Raw genomic sequence first — 20,327 nt, forward strand, 5'->3', positions numbered from 1 at the left:
TGTACTGTAAACATAAAATTTAACTACGAATTAGCACTGTTGCAAAAGTCGTTAGGCGCTCCCTAGTCGAATTCGGGAGTACTTCGCCTAGACGAAAATTACTCGGGGAGTAATTGGCCTGGGCGAACAGTACTCGAAGCCTAGGCGAGACTTTTACAACCATGAGAATCAGAGCAAACAAGCATACACAAATACCAATATGAAAGTTGCAAACTATCGCTAATATACAGTGATAAGTTAACTATAATAGCTATAGATAAAATAGCAAAGAGATGGAAAAAGAAGCACTAACCAGTAACCACTGTCTCAATACCTATACAATTTCCTAAACACATATACAGTTTTTATAGCCACGTTATATTATTTTTAAATACAAATAGTAATTTTATTTTAACGGTCTGTAAACAAAATAAAAAAATACATTATTATAGTTATAACATCGCATGATAATAATTAAGAACATTATATAATACTACTTTTTTAACTAATCCGACTTTCTTTATGCGTTTACGGTTGAGTTTGGACGGTTTGGGTTGTGTCTCGGGTTTGGGGTGTAGTTTGGTGTCGGGTTGCGACTGAGCTTGGTAGTTCCAAAAACCTTACGGTGACATTTATGGTTGTGATAGTATTGTTGGTTTGGATCCTATGGAGACAGAGACAACATGACCACGACCTGTAGTTTTTCGGGTTATTTGGGTCCATTTTTTTTATAGAAAATAAGAGACTAGCTAGAGAGGGTCTAAAAGATTTTTGAGATAATAAGTTATTTTTATAGAGGTAAGAGTTAAATGCCTGGTTGGTCCCTCTGGTTTGCCATTTTGCAGACTTAGTCCTAGTAGTTGCAATTTTTAAACACGGGTGATCCTTATCACTAACCTAAGTTAAATATCTCAGTTAAGTATGTGTGAAATGTCTAGTTTAGCCCTGAAAATTAAAAAAAAAAACAAATAAAAATAAGTGGTCCCATCCTACCCTTCTTCTTCCCCACTCCACCACCCATAACCACCACTTCTTCTTCTACCCCAAACCACCACTGAACACCAACCACTATCTCCCCTCCACCATCATACACCCATCACCACTGTCTCCCCTCCACCACCATACACCAACCACCGCCGTCTTCCCTCCACCATCATCCACAGACCACCACCGTCTCCCCTCAACCACCACCGTCTCCCCTCAACCACCGCACACCCACACCTGTGATTGAATTAAAATTAGGCATTCTTTAAAACCTCACCCTACATCTAAACTCTTTACTTTCCAGTGGAACATCTTCAACAAGAAACTCACCAACAAAAGGACTAGCCAATCTTTTTACAACTATACGTAGCAACACGTTATCTTCATACGTCAAAATAGGGTTTTCGGCACACCATTTGTTTAAAACACAATTTCGGATGCAAAGCAATAACTAATCCAAAGATATTAGAGAAGTTGTATAATAGTTGAAAATGGTCGCTTTTGGTGCAGAAGTTCCGGTCGGTTTCCTTGTGCTCCGAGACAATCATAGCGGCAATTTTGGGGTTGAGATCGTTGGCGGCGATTGGTATTAGAGAATCTAGGACGACGATGCGGAGGAATGGAGTTTGGAGGTGGCAGCAGTGGTTAATGGTGTTTTGGAGTGTGGAGGTGGTAGCGATGGTTAATGGTGTTCTGGTGGTGGCGTTGGGTATAAGGAGAAGAAGGTGTTATTTCTGTTTTTAATTACAGAATGAAATATGTATTTTTAGTTATTATTATTTATAATATAAGGGTAAAATGGACATTTTATATGAATTTAATTGAAAATTTTAACAAGGTTAGCTACTAAGGACCATCCATGTTACGAAAATGCAAACATCGGGCCACTCGTGTGTAACACCCCAAAAACGGGTTTGGTAATCAAACCACGTTAATACTAAAAGACGGGTGAAGTACCGTTAGTGGTAAAATTAACCCAGTAAACATTAGGATTTAAATACATAAACCTAATATGAAATAAAAAGTGAATAAATACTTTTGAGGAAATAAAGTTTATAAAAGGCTCAGTTAACGGGACTTAAAATAAACTTAGTCGTAATCTCCCCGAACTCATAAATTAACTAGGAATGTTTAACCTAGTTAATAAGTGAGAATATTGTTAGAAATAAATAGGTTGTGGCCTACTTAATAACTAACCAAACAAAAGGGGCCAAAGTTGGATAACTTGAAAGTTTAATTATAAAAACTTTAAACAAAATAACACACACACACATTAAGTGTGTGTATGTCTGGACGTTTAAGGGGAAGCTCCCATGGAGCAAAACCCTAGTTCTATAAAAAATCATTAAATTGAAGGTCTAAACAAAGCTCAAATTCACAACTGAACATGAATTAATGATCACCCAAGCTAGGGGATCATAAGGTATGTAAAATTTTGATGATTTGTGAAGTTGTGAAATTTGAAGGAACATCATAATCGCGAATTATGTATGAATTATAGAAGCTATGGCTGAATTAGTGATGTATACTTGCTTAGGAACAAAACCCTTAGTGAAAATTATACATATGATGCTATGAATTGAATGTTTAGATGATTTACCACACTAGGATAAGTGGGTTTTAATCATATGATGAAATTAATGATATAATTATGTTTAGAATCATCATACATGATAGTAATAAGGAAATACTTGAATAAATTGTGTGTTTGAGTACATGATCATACTTGCTATAAAATGGGGTTTGTATGATAAAAATGAAAATGATGATATATTCATATTGAAAGGATGTTTGATATCATCATGTGTTAATTGAATGAATTACGATTACAAGAACTTAGTTAGTAAGTGGTTAAAACGATAGCATAAGAATGATGCTTATCGGATAATTGACCAAGTAATTAAACGAGTAGTTAAGCTACATCGTGTAATTACTTACGTTAATAGGCAGTTGACTTTAAAAAGTCAAATTGACCAATGATATGATCGAACGATAATTTCGACATAAAAACCGTAAGATGGAATAGTCGTGATTGATTATGACTAATCTAACCATCTTACAAATTACAATGATAGTTTGACGTTTGACAAGCTAGGTGGAAGCTTGTGAAGGAAGCAGATCAAACAAATCGAGTATGAAGGAAAAGCCATATTTGGATGCTAGGTAAGTAAAGCCTACACTCCTTTTAAATGTGTAAAATATTCCTTTATCGTATTGATTATGAAAAGGATAATTAAACATTTGAAAAGTGATGTTTCAACGTGTAGTCGTACGGAACAAGATAAGCGAAAATGATAAGAAGCCATATCGATGGTTAAAAAGGAGTAAATTGATTATTCGGTCATACTATGACGAATACAAAAACGAATTTTAATGGTTACCTTATAGAGTAAGCCAAAATGAATAATAAGGGCAAAACAGTAATTTGGGCACGCGTTGACGATAAACGTTAGTTTTCGAAAAACACTTCACGGCGTAAGCCATGATAGGTCAAAAGATTTAAGAAACGAGTTATAAGTAATGTGACCGTACGGTCTAAACCAGAACGGGTTACATAGATGAGATGACAATTAATATCATCTCACAAGGATAAAATGGTCATTTAGACCAAACGGGTCAAAAGGTGAAGATGTCACCATTTGACGATAACGACTAATCATTGTTTGTCAAGTATAATGATTACAGGAATAAATAGCATGTGGAATATGCGTTGTTATTAACTAGCAACTTAATTGAGGAAATACTAAACGGGTTAATATGTTGATCCAAGCCAGGTATGTATAATAGGTCAACTCCTCATTTAGAACCTGAGGTTCTATGAGAGTTAGACAAAGTCAAAAATAGACATTTGGTTACTTTACTAGGTAAACCGAATGATTCAAATTATAGTCATTGTGTTATGAAAACATAATGACTTTTCAAACATGATCATAGTTAAAAAGTGGGATTTTAGTCAAACATGCCTTTAAAAGTCCTTCATCGTAAATGAAAGGCTAAAATGGACCAAAACGCCCTTGATCGATAAATCAAACAAGCGACCCTTACGGGTTGTTTAGAAATAAGCATTCCGATCAAGTAAATCCTTACGATAAGTATAAAAGTGAAAGGCATGATCCTTGTGAGTCAAATGTTTTAAAATGCGTCTTTGTCGTAAATGACATATCCGAGGGGTAGAACTCGGAATAAATAGTCTATCATATTAAATCCACCACAATTATAGTTGTGGTGGAAGACTAATCAATATGGAAATGTGGAATTATGATGCAAACAAGGAATGAGCGCAATTTAAGCTTAAAAGTGCTTAATTACCCTTAACGGGTCAAAATAAGATTATAAGCAAAAACGGGTTAAGGATGTGTAAAAACCCGTGAATTGAACCTTGTATAATAGGAAACAATTATAATAATATGTTCTTGAGAAATTGAATGCGACAAACAAGTTTGTTTGATAAAAATCATGAACGGGTCTTTATTTTGTAGAAAAATAATAAGCCGGGGGCTTAAAAATCAAGAATTTTATTAATCCGAATGTCGGATTTTAACTCCATGTAATGGAGAATCAAATTACGATCACGTAGGAAGAAACGTGACATAAAACAGATTAAAAATGAGCGAGTTATGTTCGTTACTGTAAAGATTAACTTGGCTGGGAATGTGCAGGTTTGAAAACAAAACTTTCTGTCGAAATAGGGTCCTTGCGTCACGTGACGGAGAACCCCAATTGGTGTCGCGGCCCGCAACAGGCGTCGCGCCACGCGACCATTTACATCAAATCCCGTCGCGGCACGCGACGGGTGTTAAAGTCAACAAAGGCTGATAAAGCTTATAGTTGTTGCTCGTTTCGACTCGCGAACTTGTTTGGACATGTTTTAACGCCAGATGACTAACTCATTTCATGTCTTTATGAAATGTAGGTATACGATACAGTACCGGATGACGATCAAGCTCAAGGAAGAATCGAACACGATTAAGAATCAAGCTTCCGCGTTATGTTTCTTCGTCACGTTTTAAATGACGATATCACTATATGATATTGAGAAGTTGTAAATCTTAAAAAGGTTTTAACAAACTCGTATTTTCAAGTGTATGTATAATCGTAAATACACTATTATAGACGAAATCTTTATGAAAATCGTATAAATTAAGTAAAGGGTCTTACATCGTGTAACATTTTTCAAACAATCGGGAGCAACTGTGTAATTATTGAACCACTAGAACCAAATCTGCAATATTTACAAACTACAGGACCAACCAAATATTTAACTCTAGAGGTAAACATGCTTATAATGTAACATTGAGGTCTATTACGTCGTTCATACATAACCCAGGGGCACCACATGAAGCTTTCAGTAATGGTAATTCTGAACATAACATGTTGCTGTCAGCGTTACCACCCGTTCTTTCTACTTTTACAGCTTTCCACTTCACATCATCTTTACAACTTTCACCTTCACCATTCTCCGCCACAACCACCACCACTGCATCCACATCTACCACCAACAACACATCAAACCACCAACTCCGATCTATAATCTCACAAATCTTTCACCTGTTTCAAATTAACCAATCTCAAATCACATGATTTACAACTCACATCCCTAATTTTCCGGAAAATGTGCTCCAATTAAGTTACACGATCTATTACTCAATCAATCGATCTGGAATCTATGATATGGCTGAGAGTGAATCTTCTTCAAAAGGAGAAAACGACAGCAGGAGTAGTAGTAGTGACAGATGTTGCGATCAGAGCTACAGTCTCAGTGCTGACGTCAGCGAGTCTGAAAGCTCCACCAGTATCTCCGGTCGCCGTTCTGTTTCCGTCACCGGTTGCGTGTTTCCGTTCACCTTCCCGCTGTTTGGCGGGAAGGATGATGACGTGATGGTTTGGGAAAAGAAGCAGAATAAAAAACAACCTGATGCTGATATATCTGGTTTGTATTTATCTCTTTCTGTATGTTTATATGAATACATGATGCTAGTTTTTGTGTATATATAGAAATGAATAAATGTGTTGATGTTCTATGCCTTTTCGGGACAATTAAATTGAACACTGATTAATATACATTGGTTTAATTAGTGATTAGGGGTTATGTATAGCTTGAGATGAATTTCTACATCAATTATTCGTATTTACTCCTATTTAGGGCATGATTAGACTCGAAAACTATGTGAATGTTGTGTTCATTTGCAGAGATTGACATGATGAAGGAACGATTTGCTAAGCTTCTTCTTGGTGAAGACATGTCTGGAGGAGGGAAAGGAGTTTGTTCAGCCCTAGCGATCTCAAACGCGATAACAAATTTATCCGGTTCGTAAATTTTCGGTTCTACCGTGCTAAAACGTTTTGTTACCTACATGTATATGGTCAAATGCATGCTGTGCTAACATGCTATCTTTTTCTGATCGGAATTTGTTTGTGATTGAAAAATGTTAGCCTCTGTGTTTGGAGAACTGTGGAGGTTGGAGCCGTTGGCGCTGCAGAAGAAGGTAATGTGGCAAAGGGAAATGGAATGGCTTTTATCCGTAGGTGATTCCATCGTAGATCTTGTGCCTTCCATACAACAGTTTCCAGGTGGAGGCACTTATGAAGTAATGGTCCCGCATCCACGGTCAGATATGCAGATGAATCTTCCTGCTTTGAAGAAGCTTGACGCTATGTTAATTAGTATGCTAGATGGATTTTGCGATAAGGAGTTCTGTTATGTTGATCGTGGGATCGTTTTAGCTCAAGGTGAGAGTTGTGATGCGTATTCATCAAATGTTTCATCTGGAAGACCTTCAGTTAGGCAGGAAGACAAGTGGTGGTTACCTTATCCTAAGGTTCCTACAAAAGGGTTATCAGAGGATGATAGAAAGAAGCTGCAGCAGTACAGAGACTGCACCAATCAGATACTCAAGGCAGCATTAGCGATAAATAGCAACGTACTTGCTGAAATGGAGATTCCAAACGCTTACTTGGAAACATTGCCCAAGGTATGGTTTCAAGTTGTTAATTTTTTCCCAAATTTTGCCTTCTAGTGAGTTATAACTTATAAGTCATACAGATCTGTTTGAATGGGTATACAATATCAAGATAGTAGATTTCTTAGATACCTATTGGTTAAAATTCTGAAAATTAGTGCTGTGAGGCTGTAAAAGATATTTATATTCTGGTCACTAGCTATAAAACTTGTGATTGTATTGAATAAATATGTGTTTACAATGAAAGATAACAAGACTATAAATAGATAATAATTTTACACATAAAACCCTCTAATATAACATAATATATAATTCTGTCTAATACTAGCTTACAAACCCATATATTACACAGGTTAAATATAAAAAAAACTTAGATCGGATAATATTTTAATTTATAGGTGTTACAAACCCGTGTATTACACGCGTTAAAGATCGAAAAAGCTATAAATCATAAAGTTCCTATATAATCCTTATCCACGGTTAAAAAGTGTAATAATATAATAAAAAGTGTAATAACATTATTATCTAATTATTGTTTTTTTCTGATTAGTGTTAATATAAGGATGGTTTAGTAAAAGAACAATTATTGTATTTTTGTATTGTACGATGATATTTAATAAAATACATTGTATTTATCTAATAATATTAAACAAATAGTGCATCCTAATCTGGTTATTAACATATTTAAATTAAATTTATTATAATAGCAGGGATAAGGATTAAAAAAAAATTTAAAATAAAAGTATAAATTGTGAGGTTGAAGGAGTGACACGTGACATTAATTGGAATCGTTTATTATAAGTTAGATTAAATATTAGTACAAGTCAAAACTGTTTTGAGTAAATATTTTTCCATATTGTTCATTACATCTATGTAGTGCGAGAACTGGATTTGCCATCCTTTTCTAATCCTTCATCCAATACTAATGCAGAATGGAAAAGAGTGTTTAGGTGAAATCATGTACCGTTACATAACTGCAGAAAAGTTCTCCCCAGAATGTCTTCTCGATTGCCTAGATTTGTCATCAGAACACCGTACTCTGGAAGTAGTCAATAGGATTGAAGCAGCAGTCCATGCATGGAGGATAAAAGAGCATAAAAAGCATCCAAAAAGTAAGCATTCATCGTTGAGTTCCAAGGTCAAAGGCTTAGTCTCTGATGGTGATAAGAACAGTTGCTTATCACAAAGAGCAGAGACCTTGTTATGTAGCTTGAGACTTCGTTTTCCTGGTCTTCCACAAACTTCATTGGATATGAGCAAAATTCAACATAACAAGGTATGTTTACTAGACTTAGGCCTGTAAACGAACCGAACGAACACGAACAGATGCATGTTCGTGTTTGTTCATTTAACTTTAACTGAACACAAACACGAACATATAATCGAACACATTTTTTTTTGTTCGTGTTCGTTCATTAAAATGGGTATGTTCGTGCATTTAAAACCTAAACGAACAGCTGATGAACGTAAGCAAACATAAAGAAACATACATAATTTAACAAACATAAAACAACACAAATGGACATAAAGTAGCTCTTTTATATAAGTTATTGATTAATTACGATAAGTTATATTGGAAAGCCAATTTTTATTACTGGAAAGCCCAATTATCGATTAGTTATATGTAGTATATAAGTAGTTAAAAAACCACTTCTATGTTTATATATTTATATAAATATAAATATAACCACATATGTATTTATTAAATTAAAATATTAACAAACATAAACGAACAGAAATAAATGTACACAAATGAACGGACATAAACGGACGTTCACGAACATAAATGAACGAACAACACGTGTGGTCATGTTCGTTCGTTTAATTAACGGACGTTCACGAACATAAATGTACACAAATGAACGAACGTAAACGAACTTCCCGCCAAGATTACGAACAGTTCATGAACGTTCGGTTCGTTTACAGGCCTAACTAGACTATTTATATTTAAATGCATTTTCTGCACCCAATTATGCCACCTGTATTGAGTTGGTTGACATATCCCTGATGCAATTTCTCTCTTTTGATGATGTTGGTTGTAGGATGTTGGGCAGGCGATTCTTGAAAGCTACTCAAGGGTGATGGAGAGCTTGGCGTTTAACATAATGGCAAGAATTGATGATGTCATCTTTGTAGATGATGCTACCAAACGGTGTGTTGCTTCAGAATCCGTGTCAATTTTCAACAGAGGCGGCCTTCCCATTCAAAAGCGGATGGCCCCTAGTCCGTTTTCAATCCAACATTCACCCTTTTCATCTCCATTTGCCACTCCAACACGCTGTTTATCTCCACCGGGCCTCATAAAGAATGACAGTCATTTTAAGGCTGCTGACCTGGGTATGCCGTGGACATATGCTGCCGGGAAAGTATCCGCTAATGCTCCAGAGCGTCATTAAATTAATGACATATAAGACAAGTGTTTTTTTAGTGTCTGTGCATGTTGGTTTACTTTGCACCACTATTTGATGTTCTCATCATATGCTATCTTGTTAGTATTAAGAGTAGTAGATTAACGGCGTACTTTTATTAAGGGTATGTTCTTGTAGGGTAAGTTAATTGACAGTTCGATACTACTAAGTAACCTTAAGATGAAGTTTGTATTCTGCAATGGGGAGTTCTATGTCTCCGTGGTACCGGCTGGGTCTGTAATGGTAAATGACTAGATTTAGAAAGACATTGCTGAAGGTTGATTGGTGGAGATTAGGAGGGCTGATGAAGTTTTGTGTTTGGTGGATATTAGGGTTGCTTATTGAGCATGCCGGGCCAGTTTCAAGTCGGGCTCAGGTTCGAAGTTAAACTAGCCAGCTCGGTTCGTCTTGTATTTTCTTTTCAATTGTATGTTGATGTTGGTTGATTATGACTTCACATGTCTTTAAACAATTTGTATTAGGTTCAATAATATTTCAATGGTGTTGGGTTGGTGTGTGACTTTATGTGTTAAATAGGAACCAAAACTGGCAATTTGTTCTTTATTGAATAAGTTTGAACGTATCTATCTTATTTTTAGCTTGCACTAAAATTAAAATTAAAAACAGAACTAAAAAATTATATAGAGTTAACACAAGAATAAAAAAACGCTAAACATCCGATATATAATAGGTTATTAAAAAAGTTTACAGAAAACCATCCTAAAAAGAAGCTCAAGTTGTGTTAGAGTAATAAAAAATAGCTCAATTGATCCTCTACGGGTCCGGAACAACCCGAACTCGACCCACAATCCAAGTAACTGCCAAAGACAAATGACCTGCAGGAACCACCCGTCACGTTAGATACACCAGAATAGAGGAGAGAAAAATGACATCCTAAAAGTGACGTCTGACCAACGAGGTTTTGTGGATCACTGCCTCCTTGATCTACACTAGCAGCTATCGTAGGAGTGACAAAAAGGATAGTCGATAGCGACATCTAACCAATGACGTTTCGTTGATTCCTGGTCCTCCTGACCTCCACTAACAGTCATCGCATAAGAGACCACAAGGACGTCCCAACATCGATGTCTAGTCAATGACTTTCCACAAATGCACACTCTCTTCTGCTGTCACCTATGGTCAACAGAGTAGGGACAAAAGGGATACTTTGAAAGTAACGTCTCGTCCAGTTCTTACTCACCATCCCAACTATAAATTCATTCCATTCTCATTACTCTCACTTATATTTCTAAAAGAGATAACTTATTCTAGTGTTGGAGGGTGGTTATAAGAAAAACTGCCAACCACTTCTTCTGATGACGAGTCTAACGGTGATTTAGAAGGAACAAGGCAAAAATATTTACTCAAGGGAAAAAAGTGTAAGCTAGAAACAAGTATAGGTACAATATCTGTAATTAACTAAAAGAAAAGGTATAAAAGAACCTTGTATTCTCTCTTTAGTCAAAACCCTCGACCCCAACTTCAGTCCTCCTCTTCGCCCCCGCCGATCATCTTCTCCACAATCACCTACTAAAACCTCAAACCTACCCCCAATAACACATCATAACCACTCTGTTCTAACAAAAACATGAAGAAAGCAGACAGAAACGGTGACAATTCGTCTTCTAGACCGAAGAAAACGACCTTTGGCCCGCAACTCGACGTTGCGTCAAGCGTATTGGGTGCTATAGTTGAAAAAAGTTTCAATCAGCCGGTTTCACAGCCTCAGGTCACTGTTGTTCCGTTTCCGGTTGCTCGACACCGCTCTCACGGACCCGTAAGATTATTATTGCTTCTCGCTTTTATTCTCACAGTTAATTTTGTAATATCTATTTTGATATTTAAGTTGAAATTGATAAAAAAAATGTTTTGTTTTTGAATTTATGTTTATAAGCAATTAAAGTAATTTTGATGTGTTATTGACTGTGTATAGACTTGCAATGAACACTATGTTCTAAGTAGTTAATGCGGTAATATATCGGATATCGGTCAAGGACCAATATTTAAGATATCGGTTATCGCGGTAGGATATAGGTGGGATATCGGTAATTTTAATATCATGCTAAATTTATATATATAGCAATTTAACACTAACAATTCAGTATACTCTCCTACCATTAACAAATTAACCTTTTGCAACTTGCAAAACATTAACAATTGTAGTAAGTAGGAACTTACTAAGACTTAAAACACTAACATTTAACAATAACAACTAACAATTAAGACTTAAAACACTAATAGCAACAATAAGAAAAAAGACGGATAGTAGAACTAAGAAGAAAGGTACTGATATCGGGAAAATCAGTGATATATTGGTCAAATCTTGGTCCAATATCGGTCAATATCGCTGATATTACCGGTACCGATATTCTGACTGATATTTTGTACCGATATCTTGGGAAGAGACCGATAACCGATATATCACTGATATATTGGTTGATATATCGGGATATTAACTACATAGACTATGTTAACGCGATTATTTTATCGATTTTAATTTGAGGAATCTTTTGATGTTTAGCCACTAGCATTGCTTATGGTTCTCTGATGCTTATGTTTGTTTGGTGTTTGAAAGCATTGGGCTCCGAGAAATAGTGGTTTGAGCACCCGTGATAAAGATGATGAAGAAGATGATGGAGAAGATGAGGATTTTACGAACTTTGTTTCGGTTGCAGCTGAGGCTAAGCCTATAAAAAGGAAACAGAAAAAAGGTTTGGATTTTAGGCGGTCGAAAGAGCTTGCGGATGATGATGACAGTGTTGGTTTTCAAAACAAGAAAGAACACAAATCTGGTGGTAATGCAAAATCGCGTGATATCGAAAAAGGATCGAAGAACATGAAATTGGAAGTAGTGAAGAGCCATGAGGATAAAATAGGGGATGTTGGTGTTGATGATGTTCAAAGTGATTTTGGCAATGGTGTACCGTCAACCATCAAGTCGAAGAACATAACTTCCAAGCCTGTTCATGTGGCTGCAGGTATTGAACAGGCTTCTACAAGTGTTGAGAGTGAGATTGATGCTGAGAATCGTGCTCGGTTGGAAAATATGTCGACTGATGAGATTGCAGAGGCTCAGGCTGAGATAATGAAGAAGATGAGTCCTGAATTAATAAAGATATTACAAAAAAGGGGGCAAAATAAATTGAAAAAGAAAAGTTTTATCAGCTCTGCTGCTATTGGCTCCATGGCTGAAGCATTTAATGAAGATAATAAGAAAGAATCAACGACTGATAATGCTCATAGCATGATAATAACAAGCCCGGATCAAATACAGAAAGGGTTAGAGAATAAAGACGTGCCAGAAATTAAGTCACCTGCTACCAGTTTGTGGGATGCGTGGAGCACAAATGTTGAGTCTGTTAGGGATTTACGATTTTCTTTAAATGGAGATGTTATAAATGATTATGGTCACGTGCCGGGTACCTATGCTATTTTCGCTTTTTCTTATGAGGTTATTGTTTATCGTCAAAATATATTTAATATTTATACAACTAAGATTGTTCCAGGTAATTCATCAGCCGTGGGTAGTTATAGTGTTGAAAATGCTTCTGAACGTGACTTCCTTCGAACTGAGGGTGACCCTGGTGCTCTCGGTTACACCATCAAAGAAGCACTTGCTCTCACTAGAAGTGTGGTTGGTTATTTATTCATTTTACTCTCTCTTTTAACACACGCACTAAAAATTGTTTCAATCTTTTCACTGATACCGTCAAGCAGACTACTTTTGAAATTATAAAATTATACGGGTATTTCTATTATATTATCTTTTAATGTTTTTCTGTGTGCCCTACCATAATAAACTTTAATGTAGTTATAAGTTGTTTCTCAAATACTTGCAAAATACTTGTGCAGTATTTGTATTTGAAAAGCTGTTTATTTGATAATATTATCTTGTGCTTTATATGAACCCATAATATAAAGGGTTAATCCTAATAGGAGTTGAAGTGGGTTAAAGATAATTCAAAAGGGTTAAAGATAAAGTTTGGTTTATATATTATTATTTAGTTGTTAGATCTAGATAATTATTAGTATTTTATTTATGGGATATATTTATCTAGTTTGGGTTTAATAATTATTTAATTTGTGTTTGAGTCATACTGTCATAGTAGGTTTGGGACTTTGGGTTTAGTTTAGTATAAATATATGGCTAGGGTTATTGTAATTTGGTGTGCTTTCATTGATAAATAATAAAAGAGTCAAACAAGTTCGTTCAATCTCGTGTTTGTGTGTGTGATCAAAAACTGATTTTCCAACATAATATTCTTACTTGGTCTCGTGTTGATTTGTATATTAGGTTCCTGGACAAAGGTCTCTTGCTTTGCATATTCTGTCATCTGTTCTCCATAAAGCACAAGATAATATTATCAAAAACCCGGCAGGGTCAACGTTGAAAGTTGGTAATCATAACAAAATTGTTGACTGGGAGGCTCTTTGGGCTTTTGCATTAGGCCCAGAACCTGAACTTGCTTTATCACTCAGGTAAGTTCAAGATTTCTTCGAAGGATTCAACCCATGACCTTATATATTTCGATCCAAAAATAGATATTTTTGTCATTTGTTATACCGTCTAACATAATTGTATAAAGAACGTTTCATAGTTTTGAGTTGGTGATTGATATGTTTGTTTGAATTAGTAGATTATTGTTCGTTGTCATTATATTGAAAGTGAAATTCATTTTTTATTACTTTCAGATTCTCATTTTCTTATTTTCATAGAGAATAATATATTGCATGTTTAACCTATGTTTTTTGACTCATAGGATGTGTCTTGATGATAACCATAATTCTGTGGTTCTCGCTTGTGTAAGAGTCATTCAGTGTGTCCTGAGCTATGACTTCAACGAACGGTTATTTGATATCTCTGAGGTGTAGTTGCTTACTCAACTCAGCTTATCTTTTGTCTTTCTTGGTCATAATTACTCACAAGATACACTTTTTAATCCCAGAAAACAGGAATCTTTGAGAAGACAGTCTGTACAGCTCCCATATTTAGAAGTCGACCAAACATTGATGTTGGTTTTCTTCATGGTGGCTTTTGGAAATACAACACTAAACCCTTGAATATATTTCCTTTTGATAAGATTATCAAAGATGAAGATGCTGAAGATGAACAACACACAATAAAAGATGACATGGTGGTTGCAACACAAGATATTGCAGCAGGCTTAGTTAGAATGGGAATCCTTCCAAGAATTCGTTATCTGTTGGAGGTAAGTGATTATACTAACTAGTTTGACTTTTTGGTCAAATGTTATATGACTGACACATTGCTCTGCATGTTCTTAGTCTGATCCATCGGCAGCTTTGGAAGAACGTCTAATTTCAATTCTGGTTGCAATAGCAAGACATTCCCCTACATGTGCAGATGCAATCATGAAGTGTGAGAGGCTAGTTCAAGTTGTCGTCCGTAGGTTCACTACGAAAGACCAAACCGGAGTTGACTTTTCAAAGATCAAAACTGTTATCTTAATGAAGGTATGCACCCATCTACACAATCTTCATCTAAATAATTTGAACTAGCTATAAACCCAACAATGTTTTTAAATTGTGTTATCTTGAAAAAGGTACTGGCTCAATCAGATAGAAAAAGATGTACACAGTTTGTAAACGATGGGGTTTTCCAGAAGCTGATGTGGCATTTGTACCGTTGTGCATTTTCTCTTAATCACTGGATGAATCTTGAAACAGAAAAGTTCAAACTTTTATCAGCTTTACTGGTCGAACAGTTACGGTTTTGGAAGGTCTGCATTCAATACGGGTATTGCGTATCTTACTTTTCAGACCTGTTCCCAGCTCTTTGCGTCATGTTAGACATTCCCACATTTGAAAAATTAATCGAAAATAATATAATTCAAGAATTCACTGCCATCACTAAGGAATCATATCTGGTCCTCGAGGCTTTGACCAGAACACTCCCAAATTTTTACGCTTACTCACAGAAGGTTGATCGGTCAACAGACGATCCCATGAATGACACAGAGACTTGGCGTTGGACACATGTTGGCCCCATGATAGATCTAGCACTTAAGTGGGTATCATTGGAAACCGATCCTTATTTATCTAGCTTATTGTTGTTGTCCGGACGAGAAAAAAACGAAGGATTGACTTTGACTTCCGTTTTATGGGTAATATCCACAGTTTTGCGCTTTCTTTCTGGTGTTCTCAAAAGTGTGATTCCAGATGATAACTCTATTTTAAGTGGGAATCTTCCATGGCTACCTGATATTATCCCAAAGATTGGATTACACATAATCAAGAATCGGATTTTGAGCTTTAACAGAAGTGATAATGATAATAATCATGCTGGCTCATTTCTTGAGTCTCTGTGTCAATATAGACATCATAGTGATCAAGAAACATCATTAGCCTCTGTCTGTTGCCTTAACGGGTTGTTAGAGACTGTTATTACTGTTGATAAACTGATTAAGCTAGCCAAAACTGAGGCCGCCAGTTCATCGATCGACCACCAGAGTTTGGAAAACGCTGATAAGATTCTTACTGATGGCATACTCAAGTGTTCTATATCTGAAATGACAATGTTACTGACAACTTTCATGAAGTTGACTTCTTCTTCAGGTCAACTCGTGCAATCTATTGAGATGTTTGGTAGAGGTGGTCCCGCACCAGGTGTCGGTGTTGGATGGGGGGCTGCTGGTGGTGGATTTTGTTCGTTAAACGTTTTGGTGGCCCAAATGGATGCAAGATTGGTTCTTCAGTTGCTTGAGATCTTTCTGGTTGAGCCCGATAAAGAAAAAGAAAACCCCACTGATGAAGAAATAAACGTGACAATGGAAAGATTAAATTGTGCTTTTGGGTTATGTTTACTTGTGGGTCCCATGGATGGATTTTTAATGGAAAAAGTGCTAGATATCTTGTTACAACCACAAAATCTCATGTATCTTGATTTTGGAATTCGTCGGTCTTTTACATGTGTGTGGCGGTATACAGAAGCAGAGTACGTAAACTTTAGTGAGAATCTAATTTCTCATTTTAAGAACAGATGGTTGCATGTAAAGATGTCGAAATCAAAAGTCAAAACTATAGATGGTCAACATGGAACCTCAAAAAAGAGCAAGTTTTCTCTCAATACCATTCAAGAAGACGTTGACACATCGGCAAACACTTCTTTGGTAACAGAATGGGCTCATCAAAGGCTACCACTTCCTAATCATTGGTTTCTCAGTCCAATCTCAACCGTTGACTATACCAAATTGGTCAACCTTCCGGTCAAACCTAACTTCCTGGAAATTCCCAAAAGTGGGCTTTTCTTTATTTTAGGTCTTGAAGCAATATCCAGTCACGTTTCTTCTAATTCCTACTCAATTCAGCGCGTGCCGGTCATTTGGAAACTGCATGCTTTATCTGTAAGCTTATTTCCTGGGATGGATATTCTTCAAGACGAGAAGACTAGAGATATTTACAGTAATTTACAGGAGTTTTATGGGAAGATTCTTGATAAAAATCTGTTGGAAGTTGGATGGAATAATAGTGTTGACTTTTTGAAGTTTGACAAGGAGATACACGACAGTTACTCCACATTTGTAGAAACTTTAGTGGAGAATTTTGCTGGTGCATCGTATGGCGATTTGTTATTTGGTAGGCAAATTTCGATGTATTTGCATCGTTGCGTTGGAGCTCCAGTTCGACTTGCTGTTTGGAATGCGTTATCAAATATTAGGGCTCTTGAGCTTTTGCCACCGCTGGAAAAATGCTTAGCTCGAGCGGAAGGATATCTTGAACCTCTGGAAGTAAGAAATATTCGGACCTATATGATTTTGACCTATTTTCTTGTAGGCTTTTTTTAATAAAATAATTCTACGCATTTGACTTGGTAAAGATTAACAAACATAACTGGAATTGCCCATTTATAAGTAAATGGGTCCAAATTGGCTACCTCTAATTTACGAATTCGGAAATTGAGGTTTGGAATCTAACTGATTTTCCTTTATCTTTTTTAACTGATTCTTGGTCCATTTTCAATTTCATGCCCTTGAATCAACGTTCGAAAGCAAACTATTTAAATTTTGTTACTGAGTTGATTTCTAAGAAGTTAAAACTCTTGTTCCTGTTTACTGATTGGGAGATTTGTTAATTTTCAGGATGATGAAATGATTCTGGAAGCATATGTAAAATCATGGGTTTCTGGTTCTCTCGACAGATCGCCAACTAGAAAGTCAGTTGCATTCACATTGGTCATCCACCATTTATCGTATTTCATATTTGGTAATCATTCTGGCGACAAAAATTCATTACGAAATAAATTGGCCAAATCAATCCTTCGTGATTACTCCCGAAAAGCAGACCATGAGGTATGTTTTCTATATCCAAGTTCTTTTATTTTGCTTTACAGAGTTTTTAAGATACATCATATGCACAATGGACACACGCACACAAAGTTTTGAACTAGAATCGGTCTGGTCTATAGAACACGTTAATCGCATTCATGTTTTTTTTACAGCCTTCATTTTCTTATACCCATGTTTATAAGTTATAATGTTATATGCTTGTTATGATAGGCGATGATGGTGAAACTTATACAATATGAGAAGCCAGCAAGTTATCAGAAACTTGACCAAGCAGAAGACGGGTCACTACAGGATTCGGAAATTGCAAGGAGGCTTATAGTATTGAGTGAAGCCTGTGAAGGGAATTCCACACTTTTGAGTGTAGTTGAAAAGCTCAAGAAGGTTATCCTGAAAGAAAAATAGTTTTGTCAATGAATTATTGCATGTAGATTTAGTTATGGAACTTGCTAAAGATGATGTTGAAACTGGGAAATGTTTGGATGTTTAAGGTTCAAATGATTTCTGGAAATTTTACAAGAATACTAGAACCATGGATTCTTGATCATCATGCTGGATGAAAGTAATCTGTGATGGTTTACCAGGGGTTTGATTATAGGGGAATTGACCTGTAATAATCCCACCTAGACCTTATTGGCCATTAATAATCCCACCTCAGAATATTCCCCCCACCAGTCCCACCTTTCACCTATTTTTCCTACAATGGTCCCCCGTTAAAAAAACTTAACGGAGTTAAGCTTTTTTCCAAATTACAAACAGATTTTTTAGGGCTTTTGATCAGAACGACGATACGAGTCCATTGATATAAAACTTGCCTCGAAACGGTGCTCCAGTTGACTTGATTTTGGTTAATTAGAAATTTAAACACCCGAATTGAAGCGTCGTTTTCATCGTTTGGAGCATCGTTTCAAGGCAAGTTTTACATCAATGGACTCGTATCGTCGTTCTAATCAAAAGCCCTAAAAAATCTGTTTGTAATTTGGAAAAACACTTAACTCCGTTAAGGTTTTTTAACGGGGGACCATTGTAGGAAAAATAGGTGAAATGTGGGACTGGTGGGGGGAATATTCTGAGGTGGGATTATTAATGGCCAATAAGGTCTAGGTGAGATTATTACAGGCCAATTTCCCTTGATTATATTGTAATGAATGCTGATGAACAAACAAGTAAAACAAGATCAGATTGTTATTAAACCTCTTTTGGATATAAATTCTTGTATTTTCTTTTGAAACAAAAAGAAAAACATTTGTGAAGTTAGGGTGAACGGGGCGCAATCGGTGAGGTGATCGGTGAACCATTTCCCCGATCGGGAACACCGCCGCCATCCCCGCGGGGTCCCGAATCGGGGGTGAAGATGGGCATGGACTCACCGATGGAGGAGGGGGGAAGTTTGGTGGGCCAGCCTTGGATCCATCCAGTCATAGATTTTCTTTGTTTTTTTTTTTTGAATAAAAAAATAAGGGGAGTTAAGAGGGGAGTGGCGCCATCAAATGGGGGTGTTAGGGGAGTTTAAGAGGGGAGTTGACGTGGCACACGGGGATTGGTTTGGCGTAAGAGAGGGCACTCACCTATTAGGTGTGCACCCCCTTCACCCTTATATCTTTGATTCGAGTTCGTAAATCATTTAATGGGTTTTAAAGTCATTTTGTCTAAACTTTATTTGGATGATTTTAGTAATATGATATGGAGGTTGTTATAACTACCTTTGTTTGTAGGTCTCGGGGTATGTCCTAGATGATCAAGAGGTCCTATAATATTTTAACAACTAATGTGATAGTGGTTTATTGACAAAAGTAAAACCTTTAAACACCTGGGTTTGGGAGGGGGAGGTCTTGGGTTCAATTCTCATAGACAATAGAGAATAAAAGAAATTTGTCATTTGAAAAAACAAAACATAAAATTTTAACATTCTACATAAAATATGAAATATACCATATGTATGATGAGAGTGCAATTGTGGTTCGTGAGGGGTTGATGTGGCACTCTTGTGGTAGTTTAACTACAAATATCATTGGTTTCAAGAAAAAGGTTCGTGCGCAAGAACCTTCCTAGACAGCGAAGAGGAATTATGTTTGGGGGTGGGGTGGGGGGGGGGGGTGTCCGTTAGTGTTTTTGGAAGAGTTGGCGTAAAGTATGTTACCTTTAGGTTGTGATGCTCTCATACTTTGTTCGATATCTTTAACACATTGAAATTTATCTAGACCTAACTATTGGTGGGTCTTTACTAAAAAAAATATAGAATTACAAGACCATCTTCAATGCGCATGTTCTTGCTTCCACAAACACTTAAGTAACATGCTTCTTACAGATGCACTACTATATATGTAAGATGTTATACAAACTTTCCTTTGATGATCAAATCTGTTTTGTAAATCTTTCCACAAAATGTATGGATCATCACAATTCGAGTATACATCTCATCGATGTGTTTGTGTAGAAGACATCAACTTTCGCCTTCGCCTTTTCTTGCTCGGAGCATTCATACGCCTCTTATATTGTTTCTAAAACACCCATTGATTTGAGATGCCTTTTGACATCTATCGTCAATGATATATATTTTCTCATGAATGCTAAGAGCTATAAATTCGATTTTATGATGTTTAGCATTATTAGAAATAATAATAACAAGATATATATTACTATGATGGATGTCTTTGTGCTTTACTGATTAACATATAAGAGCACTTGTACTA

The 20,327-nt window shown here is 36.2% G+C and overlaps 2 protein-coding genes across 2 annotated transcripts; both read left to right on the top strand.

Moving 5' to 3' along the window:
• Positions 1-5,299: 5,299 nt before the first annotated feature.
• Positions 5,300-9,842, top strand: LOC110926366 (rop guanine nucleotide exchange factor 1). Its single transcript, XM_022170116.2, has 5 exons — positions 5,300-5,893; positions 6,154-6,270; positions 6,397-6,935; positions 7,855-8,199; positions 8,966-9,842. Exons 1-5 carry the CDS (start codon positions 5,635-5,637, stop codon positions 9,317-9,319), a joined length of 1,614 nt encoding a protein of 537 aa, XP_022025808.1. The 5' UTR covers positions 5,300-5,634; the 3' UTR covers positions 9,320-9,842.
• A 934-nt stretch (positions 9,843-10,776) lies between these two features.
• Positions 10,777-18,181, top strand: LOC110923432 (transcriptional elongation regulator MINIYO). Its single transcript, XM_022167524.2, has 10 exons — positions 10,777-11,108; positions 11,907-12,750; positions 12,838-12,965; positions 13,626-13,810; positions 14,092-14,197; positions 14,278-14,541; positions 14,618-14,806; positions 14,896-17,079; positions 17,431-17,640; positions 17,848-18,181. Exons 1-10 carry the CDS (start codon positions 10,920-10,922, stop codon positions 18,037-18,039), a joined length of 4,491 nt encoding a protein of 1,496 aa, XP_022023216.1. The 5' UTR covers positions 10,777-10,919; the 3' UTR covers positions 18,040-18,181.
• The last annotated feature ends 2,146 nt before the right edge of the window (positions 18,182-20,327 follow it).

The sequence above is a fragment of the Helianthus annuus genome, chromosome 17 (genome assembly GCF_002127325.2).
Source record: "Helianthus annuus cultivar XRQ/B chromosome 17, HanXRQr2.0-SUNRISE, whole genome shotgun sequence".
Lineage (NCBI taxonomy): Eukaryota > Viridiplantae > Streptophyta > Magnoliopsida > Asterales > Asteraceae > Helianthus > Helianthus annuus.

Excerpts from the sequence above, each read along its gene's own strand:
- LOC110926366 (XM_022170116.2), top strand. The coding sequence starts at position 5,635 with ATGGCTGAGAGTGAATCTTCTTCAAAAGGAGAAAACGACAGCAGGAGT. Across the intron at positions 6,271-6,396 it reads CGCGATAACAAATTTATCCG|CCTCTGTGTTTGGAGAACTG; the intron begins GTTCGTAAATTT and ends GAAAAATGTTAG. Across the intron at positions 8,200-8,965 it reads GCAAAATTCAACATAACAAG|GATGTTGGGCAGGCGATTCT; the intron begins GTATGTTTACTA and ends TGTTGGTTGTAG.
- LOC110923432 (XM_022167524.2), top strand. The coding sequence starts at position 10,920 with ATGAAGAAAGCAGACAGAAACGGTGACAATTCGTCTTCTAGACCGAAG. Across the intron at positions 14,807-14,895 it reads AAACTGTTATCTTAATGAAG|GTACTGGCTCAATCAGATAG; the intron begins GTATGCACCCAT and ends ATCTTGAAAAAG. Across the intron at positions 17,641-17,847 it reads CCCGAAAAGCAGACCATGAG|GCGATGATGGTGAAACTTAT; the intron begins GTATGTTTTCTA and ends TTGTTATGATAG.